Raw genomic sequence first — 15722 nt, 5'->3', positions numbered from 1 at the left:
TATTACAAAATACATATGTACTAAGTGCTACTTGCTTATATCAACAAAATACAATAATAGCAAGTTTCTTACGTCGGGATCCACTTCCTTGGCTAACATATTAATTTCCTCTGGAGTCAGTTGTGCCAATAATTCATCCACATCAACATCATCGTATTCACTCAGATCTTTGCCATATAATTTAGCTGCAGTAGTCATGGTGGTTGTTTTGGTTGATGCAGAAGTCTGGAAAGGTTCCCATGGTTCTTGGTCAACTACAGAGTATCTTCGTGACATTTTGTTAGTCAAACTGTTAGATAAATTAACCAATACTGGAACTAAGATACTAATCAATTTTCTCTATCAAGATTAGACTATGTTAATTTTCTAACAAATTTGAATAACAAAAAAAAGCACTATATATTCTACACGTTAAAAAAACTATTCTGATTTTTGCTGATTTCTTATAAACGATCAATGTCACTCTCCTTAAATTCAAACAAACGAATACAAATGAAATTCGTTTGAGCAGTCAAAACAAATGAAATGAATGATACGTAATGACGATCATAAACTGAAACAAGTATAATGAATCGTATTTTTTCAAGCGCAAAATCAATGGTGTGGCATTTCGTCACGCATCACGTTCATCACTACGGCTCGAAGCAAATGTAGACAGTGTTCCTAATCGAATGTTCAGCAAATCGACAAGTTGTATTTAAATTCGGCAAGTGTCCAATGCGGCTGATGCCCTTTGCCCCACATAATTCGGGATCGATTTTCATTGACAACTCATCTGCCAAATCGGCAACCCACGCTGAACAGAAAATTGCAAAGACCCACAAAATATAAACGTCTAACTGGAAACTTACTCGTGACAAACTGTCTACGTCAATGAGACAAACTGATAACAATTTCTGAATGAGAAATTTAGGTGAACCGCTCGTAATCAAATACCTCACCCACTTCTCACGACAGACGCACACTTTACTGACCAGTTCACCGATTGCGGCTGATTGCGGCAGCGCCCTTTGACGCTTATACCATATTCGAACAAAGAATGAATCAAATTGGAGGTTGAGATAACCAATCATCAATTTTTAAATGGATTTAGTGATATCTATTTAATACAGGATAGGTTTTATGATATTCATTTATTTAATTAGTATTAGTTACAATTTGTAGTAAAGACGAAGTTTTCATTCAAACATCATTGGGACAGTTTGACATCAACCTTGTGCGGTGTTAGATTGAATGAAGTATATGCGCCCATGGAGAAAGTTTCTGCGCGTCTAGCGTCGCGCAGGTATTGACGTTGATGTAGTACCCATGGCGGTTATTTCAAAATACTTCCATGTATGTACGAGGTTGTCAAGTTGCAGAAAGTTAAATACTACGTCTTTTCTGTATTTACTTAAACTCTGTTACATTGGAAAATATTGACTAACACAAAGTTCTTTCATAATTTCATAATATAACCGTAAGTGCAGTTTACTTCTAATTAGTATTAGGATTGCCATTATAACAATAACGATGTTAGTTTATGAATTATGATATAGGGTGAAGCAGTATTAAAACTGTAACAGGAAGTATCCAAATTTTTAAACATATTTTCAACATTCGCAAGTATTAAAATTTCCATACACTCCAAACTTTTCGAATACAAAAATTCCTATATTTTCTTAAATTTCTAAACTACTAAATTTTCAAATTTCTGAAAGTTATATTTTCAAATTCCAAATTTTCTGAATTCTTATATTACTAAACTTAAATTTCCTATATTGACAAATTTTTTAAAGTCTAAGTTACAAATTTTCAAACATTCAATTATCCAAATTCCTAAATTTCAGGATTTCTACATCTGAAATTTTTTAATTTAAGTTTTTTAAAACTAAAATTTTCAAATTTTACATCTCTCAAGTTGCAAGTTCTCAATTTTTTCAGATCCTCAAATTCCTACATTTTTTAATTCTTACAATTTTCAAAATTCCCCAAATTTTGTAAACTCCTCTAATTTCCCAATTTTCGAAGTCATCAAATTATTAAATTCTTCTACCCATAAATCTTTAAATTCTTAAATATTTAAATTTCCAAATCCATAAATTTCGTAAAAATTTCATATTTAAAAATTTTCAGTCCTTATATTTTCGAATTCCAAACTGTTGAAATACTTAACTTTCAAACCTCCTAAATTAAAAAATGTTTAACATTTTAACATTTTAAATCCTTCCTTTTCTTAAATGTTTAAATTACTTAATTTTTGAAATTGAAAAATTACAAATTTTCAAATTTTCAAATTCTTGAAATTTTAAGTTCAAAAATTTGAAAATTTATCTATACCTAAATTTGCAAAGATTCGGAACTAATGGCAATACAAATGATCTAATAATCAAGCATTAATTTGATATTGATTAAAAAATCAATATCAATAAATGATATCAAATACTCAAAATTTCATTATGTCTCAATATTATGACCAACTGTTTTCGATTTAGAATTGAACAGCATCAATAATATCGATACCGATCAAATATGCGAATATAATATATGAAATACGCCAACCACTAGCCAACGACGTTATTATTTCTGACACTATTTATATCAGAATGATTAATAAGGATTTGACAATCGTATTACAGTTAGAGCTCGACATCGCGCTATTCAATCTTAGCCAAAACATGTTTCATATAACAGAAAACAATTTTGAGAAAGAGACAAAATGCACGCAGAACTTCCGTCAGTTTTGCTCGAGATAATTAACTTGATAAATCAATTCTGACCAAGGTCGCGGAAGGACCGGCAATCGGCATAAGCGGAAAGAGTGGGGAAAATTTGTGCGTCCGGTGGGAGTTATGTTCGAGATACAGCATTGCGCAGGTCCGATGATGTTCGCGGTCAGAAAAGACAGAGCGGACATCTCTGTCGTTCTTCGGTCGTGCAGTTTTGATTAGAGAGCGTCTATCACGCGTTTGTAGCGCTTGTAGCGGCGAAAGCCTCAAAAATAGCTGAAGCCTCCTCGCAGGCTGGCATACTCCCAACGGTCTATACTTGGACATCCCCGCGCCATGATTATTTATAGTGAGCGCGAGCGCGGCCACTGGCCTTCTCGCGAACTAACTAGCCGCCTCCAAAGACGATCCGTCGCCCGTGACCTAGGCCCGCATTAATAACGATTATACCTCTCCGCTCAAGAATACGGGAACTTAATCTCTCAATGTTGTTGCTTCTATCTCCTATAGGGGTCCTTTGTTTCATTACATGACCCCAAAATGAATACACGACAAAAAAATTCGGAAAGTTTTAATGAAGAGATGATGGAGGCCAGATGTCGTTTTTGAAAGTTCACCCATTTCGCGCGCATTGCGAATTCGTCACGCGGATTTTTTATATTAACTACAGTTGTACAAATTTGAATAGTTCGGTTAATTCGAATATTTGATTATAATACTTTTCTACGTAGGTATTTGACGAATCTTATTACTCGCTTTTGCTTTCAATAGACTGCAAAGGAGGTAAAAATGAACGTGGAGAGTGATACATAATGTTATAATAAAACTGACTGCTCAACTTTTTTATTTTTAGCTCTTATTGCATGCATTTTTATTAACGTTAAGCATTTTTATTGGTGAAATTTTAAAGTGCGATAAAAGATTACTTGAATCTTTATTAATATATTTTTTATTTTATTCTTGATTCATTTTATTTTGGGGAGAAATGCAAATAAAGTCAAATTGTACTTAATTTTATATGGACGAATCAACACCGAGCCACGAGATGCAAGAAACACGGCATTCCGATATTCGAATTTTACTTATAGACCTATTTTTAATCGGTGCATACTGTTGCAAATATGCAACGTAAAATAACACTATGCCTACCGGCGTATAATCCAGTTACTTCAAAATTAAAAATGAAGTTGAAAAATAAATAAACAAATGATAAAACATAAATTAATATACACTTTAATTCTTATGAAGATCAATACAGATTTCTAAGAAATTACCTTAACAAATTTTGTAACATAAAATAAATAACTTGTAAAACAGTTATTTAACCGCTTTAGTAGTTTTAGTGATAATATATACTATGAAATTCTTGTATTTTGTCAAAGATAAATAAATGGCAGTTTGTTTTTTTGTAATTACAATATTTTGTGATGAATTTTCAAAATGTTGCAATTTTTTGCAATTATCGTTTATTTATCCTTGCGTTTTTTTTTTGTACTCGCGTGCTAAACATATTCATTAATTTCAGTTCATATTTTATATTCTGTTAATTCTTGAAATCTATTATATGTAACATTATATTAAAAATTATGTTAATATTTAGTACATGTTATAAGTAAATTTGGTTTCATGGATATTTTTATAGCATTAATATTATAGAGTTTAAAAATTATTACTAGTATATATAGTTATAATATTTTTAACACTATTCCTACCGCGACCGGTCAAATGACCGTTTTCAAAATTTCAATTAGAATTTCCTGTATTGAACGTAATTGAAACGCCTTTAAACTTTATGACTTTTCCTGAAACATGCATATAATACTTTTTTCAATATTTATTTCGTTTTTTATTGTTTATTTTTTGAGAAAAATTAGTAGTCTGTCTTACCTACCACGACCGGTCATTTGACCGGTAGAACGATTTATACCTTTTTGTAACAGTATTTTCTCAGAGGCTCAATTCCGAACTTATAAATACGTTACAAACGAAAGGTAATGCAGTTTTAGCATGACATAATCCAAAAAGTGCCTTCCAGGAACTGCTTTACGGCCCTTCCAAATGTATATAGTTTTTGCTCGGCTATCGGTCTCGCGGTATTTATTTGCCTGATTGGTATTCGACGCAGTCAAGAACTTAAAATTTTCTAACACTGTCTCATTTACTATGATTATAAAATAAATAAAATTTTAGCCGAAGGGGACGGCCAAACGTTTTTTGATGAATTGAAATCAATAAACTCTTGCGACGCGAACATAGAACATCAGTACGTCAAAGTCACAAGAAGTATATTCAGCAGTTTTTTATTATTATGTATTTCTATTCTATTATTATTCTACCTGTATTTTATGTTGTTATAAGTGTTGTTTTATGTGTTATAAGTGTCATTTCCAAAAAACTAGACAAAATCATCAGTACTTCGCCGTAAGTTTCACATTTTATCTTTTATTCGTTTGTTTATGTATTTGGATTTACATTTATACATTTTAGTTTTTATTTTGAATAAAATTTATTTTCAGTTGAATATTCATTTGCCAAATGTCAAGTTTGAAGAGTGTAAATTCATTATTAGAAAAAATAAATGATATTGATGAAGAATGTACCGAAAATAATCAGGAAATTTTTGATATTGAAAATGACAGTGCAGAAAAACGTAAAACATGTCAAATTAGATATTGCAAAGATAATAAAACCAATAAAATTGGTCTGCAATGTAAAAAGTATGTATGTGAAAAATTGTACAATCGAGAGGCCTATTTGTAAAAAATGTGGTGAAAACGAATAAAGTACATAGTATATACTTCTAAATAAAAGAAACTATATTTTTATATTATTAAATTGGCTATTATTTTCATCCTATATTAAAAAATATAAGTTGTGCTAAAGACCGGTCATTTGACCGGTCGCGGTAGGAATAGGTATACGTGAAGTGTCGGTAGGAATAGTGTTAAGAAATACAACCTTCTGAAACCAGAATTTGATTATAAATTTTTGAATGAGGTTTTGCTAAAAATTTGTAAAAAGTTACTTTTAAAAACAGTATTTTCAGTCATCAATATAATTTCAATTATATAAATATCTGCTAATAGTTTTATATTAATATAAATTTAAGAAGAAATGTAATGTAACTAGTACCTCGTTTTATTAGTGTAATAAAATAATGATGTTATGAAATAGAAAATATTTTATAAAAAACAAGGAAATCAGAAATCCTTGACAAACGCATCTCAGTGCTATTTTCTAAACATTTTTGCAGATAATAACTTAAGAATTGTGCAACTCTGACGATGATGGATATACCACATTCTTTTCATGAACATGATGCAACAGAAAACAAACATTCTATTAAACACACTTTCTTCTTTCAATGCAAATATTACCCATTACTCCGTGATCAGGTAATATAAAAACAATGCAATCAAGAATATCAATTATGTCATTGATTATTGCAGCACAAACAGCTATGAGTAATGCAATATTAATCATTAAACATACTAAGCTTGCTATCTGGTTTATTTTCTGATATAAAAGAATGTTCAACTGACATCGATGTTATTAATTTTTTAGCACGTGCTGTTTAATTATTTTTAAAAGAAAGATAAGTTTTTGTATTAAATTATGTTACCCCAATTTATATTTCAATATCGTAAACGAATTTTTACATAATTGCGCTGCAGTGCGCAATTATCTTCATTGCACACAATTAGGACAGTGAAAAAGAAAATGTATGGCCATAACAGATTTACTAATTTACATTTTATAAATTCATCATGAATATTTAAAAATTCATAATATATTTAAAATGAATAAATGAATATGTTTAGTTTCAAGTTATATGATAAGAATTATTAATCATTTGTTGTTGTAACCTCAATAATTTATTTTGGAAATCATGTAAGTGTAAATGTAAGTTATTCAAGGATTTAACACAACCACATTTTTCTACAAATTACTAATCAGTTTGTTAATTTGTCAACAAATTGTTAATTTGTTTTTGTTAAACAAAACTTCAATACAAGTCATTATGTTTCTATTTTTATCACGTATATTATATTTATATTTATTCGATAATCACGTGTAATTATTAATAATAAGGATTAATAAATTTCATTTATTATTTTGAAAAACATAAATATAGCCTCTCGTCCAAAATTTACAACTAAATTTTTTATTACGTCCAAAATATGTAATTTTGCAATTGTGCTTTTATTACTACTAAACAGCGATATATCGCGTGAAACTCTTATACGATGGAAAAATATTCTTTAATGCACCAAAATGAAAAAAATTAAATCTGCTCAAAAAGATATGAAAAAACAACCTATGTCTCATAAAATCGCATAATATGTCAATTTACTATTTCGCATTTTTAATATAATTTTATTGCCAATATTTTCCTCTTAATAGCTCTGTTATCTATCTAAATTAAACTTTCAGTATCATTGAGTCCGATGCGAAGGTGTTAACTTCTTTATCAGCTACGACGTTGTTGTCTGATCATTGTGTTAGAATGAAACTTTCAGTGTTCCAAATAGCATGCATACGCTCTCGCTGCTTGCGAGAAATCTGGCTGCTAATTAATTTGTACGGCTTCCTGGCAGGTTTATTTCTGCGTGGCCGAATGAAAACCGCTCGGCTTACTTTCACGGCCACGAAAAAAAGGTGAATCGTTTTCCGTCTAGACGTATCATAGCTGCAATAATTTCATGCTGTGTAACGGGCATGTTGAGAGTCTCCGTGAAATCTCTTGAAAGAAAAATGGAAGAAACAAAAACACTGTAGGATCATTCTTTCATGAGTATCGAGTCAGAAAAACTGTCCCGTTTCACACAGCATTTGGATGCTACCGTTACCGTTTCTAATAATAACGGAAACAAAGCGAGTATTTTGACTCTCGTCCAGAAAACTGTACAATAGAAAAATTGAACGCCCAACTATTTATCGAATGGTTAAACTTGGACACCCGATCTCGAGATTTGGTCACGACCATTCAGTATTACGAATTTTATTTATTTATGAATCGTGAAGTTTGTGGAAAATGTTTAAAAATTATTGATGACACTTATTTGCAAATGTTACTTGATGTTTGCATAATTAAATCCAATTCGACTTATTATGTTTTATTTTAGTTGAAATAAAAAGATAAGTACAGTAGTTTGGTACAAGTGAGAATGAGAATTATGTTAATATGAAATAATTATTGGAGATAAAAGCAATATAAAAGCGATACACGAATTAGCATTAACATTTGTCTCCATCTAGCGATATTAATCATCATTGTTCGTTCCTTTTTGTGTTCGCATGTTTCGATTCAATTTTGTTCTCTAATATTCTTCTCACGTAATTCTGACTGTATTTTGTATCGTTCTTAAATAAATAGTTTTTTGTGCTTTGCATATAATTAATTACGACACTATTCGTCCACGGATCTCCTCGCCTTCAACAATAATGTAAATCATAATTATGTATATGTAGTTTCTCTTAATTGAAATAAGGGTTTATTACATTTAATTAAATTTAATTTAGTATTACGCTCAAGAATTATGCTGAACTATTGAAATATAGAATTACAGCTTAATTAAAAAATATGTATCAGGTCGAATTTTTCTTTGTTAATCAAAATTGCCATTGAAAAAAAGTAATATTTTTTTTATGAACACGAAATGTTCGATATTACAAAGAAGTAATAATAAAAACCAAATGTTTTATATTAAAAAAAAGAACAATAGAAAAAATTTTATATTATAAAAAAATAATAACGACGTTAAAAAGTATTTAGTACAAAAAAAAAAAATAAAAATTGAAATAAATGATCAATGTTACACAGAAAAGGAGGATACTAATATCAAAATGTCGGCCATTAAACGTTTAAAATTTCTTAATATGTGTTATTTCCTTTGCAATAAATATTGCGTATACTTAACATTTCAAAAAATCTAGGTCAAAGAATATTCCCACCCTCATTAACTCATTTGCTGAATCAATAACAAGTATCGATAAACTGATTTCAACCTCATTATCAATTTCGACACTTCTATTCCCATTCGACAAACTACTTTTCCCAAACAAGCGTGGTATTTCGAAATTGGGCCGAATTAACAATCAATAATTAAATTTTCGAAGAAGAAGCGCTTTTGCCGGCTGGTGAAGCGCTAATGGGCTGTGCACGCAATTAGGGCCTCGTGTTTCCTCAAAAGCGCCTAACATCGCCACAAAGCCGGTGTTTCAACCAGACGAACCAGGGATTCGCGGTATCGTGCATAAAGGAATTCGAAAAGAAGCTGCACTCGGTTTCCAGGGAACGCTTTTGATACATTTTCGACTGATTAATTAACGAAGCTTCACCGGAGAAGAGACGTAAATGACCTGCTGCGTTAATTGACGGCACCATTTTCACCGACTGTTACTCACGTACAAAGTGTGTTCCTTTTCAGTGTCGCAGCGAAAACGTTAAGTTTAAGTGAAACTATATCATTCGTGACGTTTATTCCTTCTTCTCTTTACGTTTCACTTATTTTCACTTTTAATTACCAACATTTTCATGACTGCTGTCATGTAGTTGCAATTATAGCTCTTCACTCTTTATATCAACGGATGAAAAACGAACAAAATGCATACAATAACGGTTTGAATTAGATACACAAATTTTTGGATGGTAGGCTTTTTTGTACTGGAAAAATAATATTGCAGAATTTGTCATTAAAAGTTACAGTCGTAGACGATTGATTAACGACTCATAAATTGACTTCATAAGTTGATAATTTAACATTAAAGCAATTTTTGAAGCGTAATTACTATTTATACATTTACACAAAAATTACTGTTACTCCAAAATCTCCATAATATACATTTATACATGGTTTCAAAATTTCTTAAATTCTTTCTGAAATAATATATTTTCTCCTTAAAGACCAAATATAATTTGTTTTACAATTATTGTAATTGTAATACACATCACAATATTAAAAGAGTACATTATAAATATAATCACAATTGTAATGAAAATAATCAAACTACATAACACAAGTTGACTAATATAACTTTCTATCGTAGTAATAATAACGATAATAATAAATTATAAATTGAAAATGAATTAAAAATTGAAAGTGAATAGATTTGTTACGTAGAAAATGTAATAAAATTCGTGATACAGCTTCTTATCGTGAATTGCAATTATCACAGCGTTAAATAAGAAACAAGTTGTCGCGAGCGCAATAACAACTTGGTACACGAAGAGAACTTTCATCGGACCAACTCCAAGCACGTGTCCACTAACATAACACTCAATTAACAAAATTTACCGGCGAGTTTCGATGAAGAGGGACAACACGAGTTGTGGCAAAGGTCTTCTATGGTCAGACAAGAAGTTACGAAACTTGTTCTCTCGAGGATTTCAGAGCTAATCGAGAAGGTGCAGCAATCATTGCGCTTTCAAGTAAACACATCCAAGATTGGAATCGATTTCTACACCCTATCCCGCGGAGACCTTCTCAATATTATTATGTACTATGCGTTATTGAGGATCAATGATATCCTTGGGAACAATCATCGACGATGATTGCTAGATTATTCACCGCCCACGTATAATCCTATCTGCAAGTTAATCTGCAATGTTGTGACAGGAGAACCCGTTTAATTGATTAGAAAAACTTATATTGAGAGAGGATGAGAGATTGCTTACTATAAATATCACACATCCTGTAGAAGTATATGTACAATGTTTACATGAAATTACGAGGTAGTCGCAAGTGATGCACGCTTCCGTTCATAAGTTATAGGTCACGGTACTTAAAATATAATGAAAACTGTAAAGGCAAAGGTTAATTAATAAGAGGCGGGTTTCTAATAACAGACACCAGTGTATCTGATTTCGTGTACTGCCAGGTATCAAAAGTAGGTATCAAGATTATGTTCCTTGCCTTTTTAGATACAGCATGGTGTGCACCAGAGATCGAAAGTGATCAAAAATGTCCTTCGTGCCGACCTTACGAATTCGTTGCACACCAGCTACAATTAAATTTTATTTTAACTGAATTGCTAATGAAATTTTGTGCAGAGTTAAATCGACTTGAAATTGTAATTTGATATATTCTACTGTAAGCAGAAGTTTAATAAAAGATTGTAAGAGGAGATAGTGTTTCTTGTAGGCTGAATGCTACAAATGTCAGTGGACGTACAGATTATATGAAGTGATAAAGTAATGTTCCTTTGCTTATTCTGCATGAATGAAGGTATTCATTCCTGAACTAAGAGAGTAAACATTTTGCGTACTATTATTCGCATAACTTTCTGAATACACATCTTTATTTGCTATGTTATACATTTCATGTAAGTCCTATTACTTTTACTTGTACTAACATTTTTTACTTCAAAGATATTACAAATTAGTTATACTCTTAGAATATTAGTTATACTATTTGATCCTGTTTAAAAAGGACAAATTATTCGCAAAAAAGAAAATTAAATTTCATTAAAAAAATGTCAAAAATTCATTTTGAATCGAAAGTTAGAGTTATAAGTGCTATGTCAATGTATAGCATGGAGTACGGTTAAATTCCCTAGAAAAACTGGTGATGTTGAGGAAGGAGTATCTATTAACCTGATTATTCCAATGTAAACGTTTCGTTTACTTGGGAAAGTAATATTTCTTGTTAAAAACAAAAACGTCTTCAAGTTTAGACGAATGAGTGTAACTCTCGAATATTATAATAAGCGAAATCATTATTCCTTTGTGTCCTTAGTTTCTTTGGGAATGAGCTTTCCAAATTCTTATGGATCGAGATCTACTTCACAATGTTTTAACACTTTACGTTTAAAAATCTGTGAAATTCTAAAATTCTGAAATTTAAAAATCTGTGAAATTCTAAAATTCTGAATTTCGAAAATTCGAAAATTTGAAAATTTGAAAATCTGGAAATTCTAAAATCCTAAAATTCCAAAATCCCAAAATCCTAAAATCCTGAATTTCTAAAATTCTAATATTCAAATCATCCAATATTCCAAGATTATAAAATTTCAAAATTCCAAAATATCCAAATTAAAAATTGAATATTCAAGAATTCTAAAATTCGGTATAGAATACCATATTTCCAAAATTCCAAATTACCACAGAAAAATTTGAAAGTTTTATCTTTCTGAAATCTAAAGATGTCTCAAAAATCCCACGATTTCACAGTGCTAAACTTCAAAAAGTCTAACGTCCCATGAAATACATATATGCAGAACCAACTGAATACCAAGAAATGCTAGCTAAAGCGTTTTCTACTAATCTCACGTTCAGGTACTTTGAAATTGTTCCTAATCTCAATTACTGTCATTTCCAGACACGTCTAACGGTGACGTTAATAAGCATACGATCATACATCATTTTATTCCGTTATTCTGTCGATCCTAGTGAATCGCTTGTAGTATACGATCGTTACAGTTTCTCCACGTATTACGTAGCTCGTGATCGACTCGAATTTCCGATCCTAGAAATCGGACACTTGACTCTTTCGCTGTTCCCTTCCCATAACGGAGTAACTGTTCGTGTTTGAAACTAATTACGAGATTCAGAGCGAACCCGTCACTTTTATCGCGTTATTGTAACAACTGACATTTTGTCACGCTAAAATAAAATATTTTATCTTTTGTGACTTATTCATTTTATACGACAAATCATGTGTATCAGTGGTATCATTTATCTTGTATGAATGCATTGCACTTTTATAGAGATTTCTCTTTTTGAAATGAAACAAGAATTTTAAATCTACAAATTTAGACATGTCTGAACTGTTAGCAGATGTATGTTAGTAATGTCCTTGAATATTTAGTATTTTCATTATTTATGATTTGATGCTTACACGAAATTCGTATGTCATTTGTAAATAATGAAAAATGAGGTATTAATATGTTAATTAAGTAATATACCTCCTTGCTAATTTAAAACAATAGTTTTAAAGAAATTTTAGCAAATTTTGAGCCTTAAATTGTTAAAAGTGTTATTTTTTGATACTTTTAAGGTGAAGTGGGGTAAGTGCAGACTGGTTTTTGTAAAGTTGGTATTTAAACGTAAGTATTTTCAGTCTGCTATGTAAATTCTTAACGCTGTCGATATCGAACGCTTTGCACAATTACTACCATTTAATTAATATTAACCAGGGCAATAATTTTCCTTGTATATTTTGATTTTGATAGGAAATTGTTTAAAATGTCAACTAATCTTCACTTTTCTCGAAAATGGGATAAGAGCGTAATTTGAAGTTAAATACTTTGAAACTTTATTTCACGTGCAATGGGGTAAGAGCAGAATTATTAACAAATCTGCTATAAAATGCTTTTTACTGCATTATGCAAATACTCTATACTGCAAACAAGTACTCTTAGCTGAAATATAAAAGGGGATATTGTAAAACAAAACAAGGAAACAAAAACATACTAAATAGAGAAATTTCGCTCATATTGCAATAAAAATAGTCTGTATACGCACTTGCCCCGGTTACCAACTTACCCCAATTCACCTTATGTCATTAAATCATGTCAGAATTTAAATTTTTTAAAAGAAGCTATTATATAATATAATTGGTAAATAGTTATTTTATATTAAAAATTGTGAATAAAAGATATTTGTACCTATTTTCATTAAATTTCAGGCTTTAGATTGATATGTCATAAGTGCTATTTTGTAATACTTTTATGTCATGAAATCACGTATAGTGCTATATGTATGTTTTAAAACTGATCATTGTTATAACGAGCACCTATTACTATAATTTTATGCAGCTTATGCTAAAACAATTAATAGAAGCTACAACTATTTTCACTGAATTTTAAGCTTGAAATTGATATATCATATACACCATTTTCAAATACTTTTATGTCAGCATATCGTACCCAATTTTCTATGCTTCAAAACTGGTTATTGTTTGCAGCAACCGCCAACCAGCTATTTTACTCTTTTACATTCAAATTAGTATAACATAAGTAGTGTTTTGCGGTATTTTTATGCCATGAAATCATATCAGACTTCCTACATCATTTCATTTCCGTTTGTACCCACCAGTTGTCTTCCACATTGCACAATTATTCATTTTCAACACGGTACTATCGTTATAACAATGCTCATTTGATCAAACAAATTTTACTTTGTTCATTTCCATAAGGCTACTATGTATATAGCATTATATTTTCGATTAAAATATGGTATTATATTTTCAATTAAATCTGTGGTATTATTTTTTAATTAAGTCATAGAAATCGGTTGCAGCTCTTGAATTTTGTATGTTTTCAAGAAAATGAATATGGTATTCTCTTTGACATATTATAATTTTAAAACTTCTTCTGCGTTTTCGGTATGTAATTTGTTGACAAGTTTGCTCTTGAATTGATTAAGAATCAGGTTATGGATCAGCAGGTGTGTGTATCATCATTCAAAATAATAATATGCGGTAGCACTCTTTAAAAAAATATATATATGTAATCAAAAATTAATATATTTAATTTAAAAAATAGAATACAAGTACTAATGTAATAAAATGTATACAATAAAAATATAGTAAAAGTATTTTTATATAATTAAAATTATGCAATACAAATGTAATAAAATTCAATCTATGTTCATTCCTTAACATGCGGAACAGAATATTAACGCGTCCTAACAATATTTTAGAGTATAACCCTAATAATCCCATTAATACATAAAAATCACATTATATTCTATTATAAAATTTGTTCTAAGAAAACAATTCAGCAAACTAACAACGTTAGTTATTAAAATACAGTTTTATCCTATTTTTTGCTATTAATCTTCGCTGCAATTAAAGATATTAATGATCGCATTATAATCTTGCTTTTAGTTAGAAATCATATTGTAACACAATTAGCCCATTCTGGATCCAAATACTTCTGCTATGGGAATCACTGGGTTAAACTATTGCTAGGTTAGAAATTCCTCGTTCAGCAACAGAAGAACCGTTGTTAAACCGTCACGGTGCATGGACTTTAATGACCGTTACATTTGCAAACGAAACTCAAAGATACTGCATACGTTCAAGGTTTCATCGAGCAAAGGGAATTAATGATGCAGGATGTACCGTGAGTCTATCATCGCATATTTTCGAGACGATTAAACGAACTGCGACTTATTTTAATTAAGCAAAGAGTTAATGACCTCCTTACTATACATAGTATGAATGATAACACAAAAAGGTACAGGTAAAGAAGTTGAACTTTAATTTCGTTGTTGAAATCAAAAACGTTGTTACGTGTAGAAATGCAAAAATTATAAATTTAGTTTAATCATTGAAAATATTTTCTTTATCTGCGTTGTGTTAATTATTTGTTATGAGAAGAAAAGCTATTTCAGTTATTATGCATTTGTGCACCCTTTTGCATTATTATTAAGTTCGAAAGCCATGTAAAGGAGCGAATGAAAAACTTGAGAGAAAGGCAGAATATTGGTAAATTCGCGTTTAATTGGCTACCTGGACGGTGATCTCTTTGCGTGCACAGGGACGCTTTTGCGAACCTGGGGCCGTTCAGGCCGTGGCTAGGGGGGACGTTTTTCGACGGACCCCTGAGGCCTCCATCGACCCCGATTTCGACGATGCTTTGCATCTGGCGAGGGTCCGCGGACGGAAAAATTGCATTGGTAATTTTTCCGAGACGTTCAGGCTGGTCCTAAGAGCAAAGCCGCCAGGTATTCGCAATTGTATAGGCCGGAGTGGGGGAAGGGCCACGTGATAGCGCGGGGCTCGGGCCGCTACGGCTTATCTATTGCGAGAATTCTTTCGATGACCGTCCTTTCGCTCAGTCCATTTCGTTCGCTCCTCGATACAATTCGTTACTTCGTTGTAAATTATTATTAACAAATAAAGATACGCTTTTGAGTTGCCTTAATATTATATTTGATACTGTTTTGCAATTTCGTTTTGTTCTGCATTGTAAATTATTCGATTTGATTTTGCCAATAAATATTAATTAATTAATTCCTTGAGTTCGTTATTCGTTTTGTTGTTTATATCCCTAACAAACGTTGTT

At 30.9% G+C, this 15722-nt stretch overlaps 1 protein-coding gene across 20 annotated transcripts in view; it reads right to left on the bottom strand.

Moving 5' to 3' along the window:
• The window catches only part of tmod (tropomodulin), a 515016-nt gene that overhangs the window by 296669 nt on the left and 202625 nt on the right, over window positions 1-15722 (bottom strand). For 14 of the 20 annotated variants that reach the window (XR_013040456.1, XR_013040455.1, XR_013040454.1 and 11 more), the window contains exons 1-2: window positions 852-1009; window positions 73-225 (exon numbers count right to left, since the gene is read on the bottom strand). Coding sequence is in view for 16 of the 20 variants with exons in the window: in XM_076539657.1 (XP_076395772.1) it covers window positions 73-198 (126 nt within the window). In the remaining 4 variants the exon portion in view is untranslated. Of the gene's footprint in view, window positions 1-72; window positions 226-851; window positions 1010-15722 lie in introns of those variants that run through there. The other 6 variants (XM_012279167.2, XM_076539662.1, XM_076539659.1 and 3 more) reach the window with 1 other exon arrangement.

This window comes from Megachile rotundata, chromosome 14 (genome assembly GCF_050947335.1).
Source record: "Megachile rotundata isolate GNS110a chromosome 14, iyMegRotu1, whole genome shotgun sequence".
NCBI lineage: Eukaryota > Metazoa > Arthropoda > Insecta > Hymenoptera > Megachilidae > Megachile > Megachile rotundata.
The sequence above is the reverse complement of the archived record's forward strand: the minus strand, read 5'-3'. Positions and strand labels throughout refer to the sequence as shown.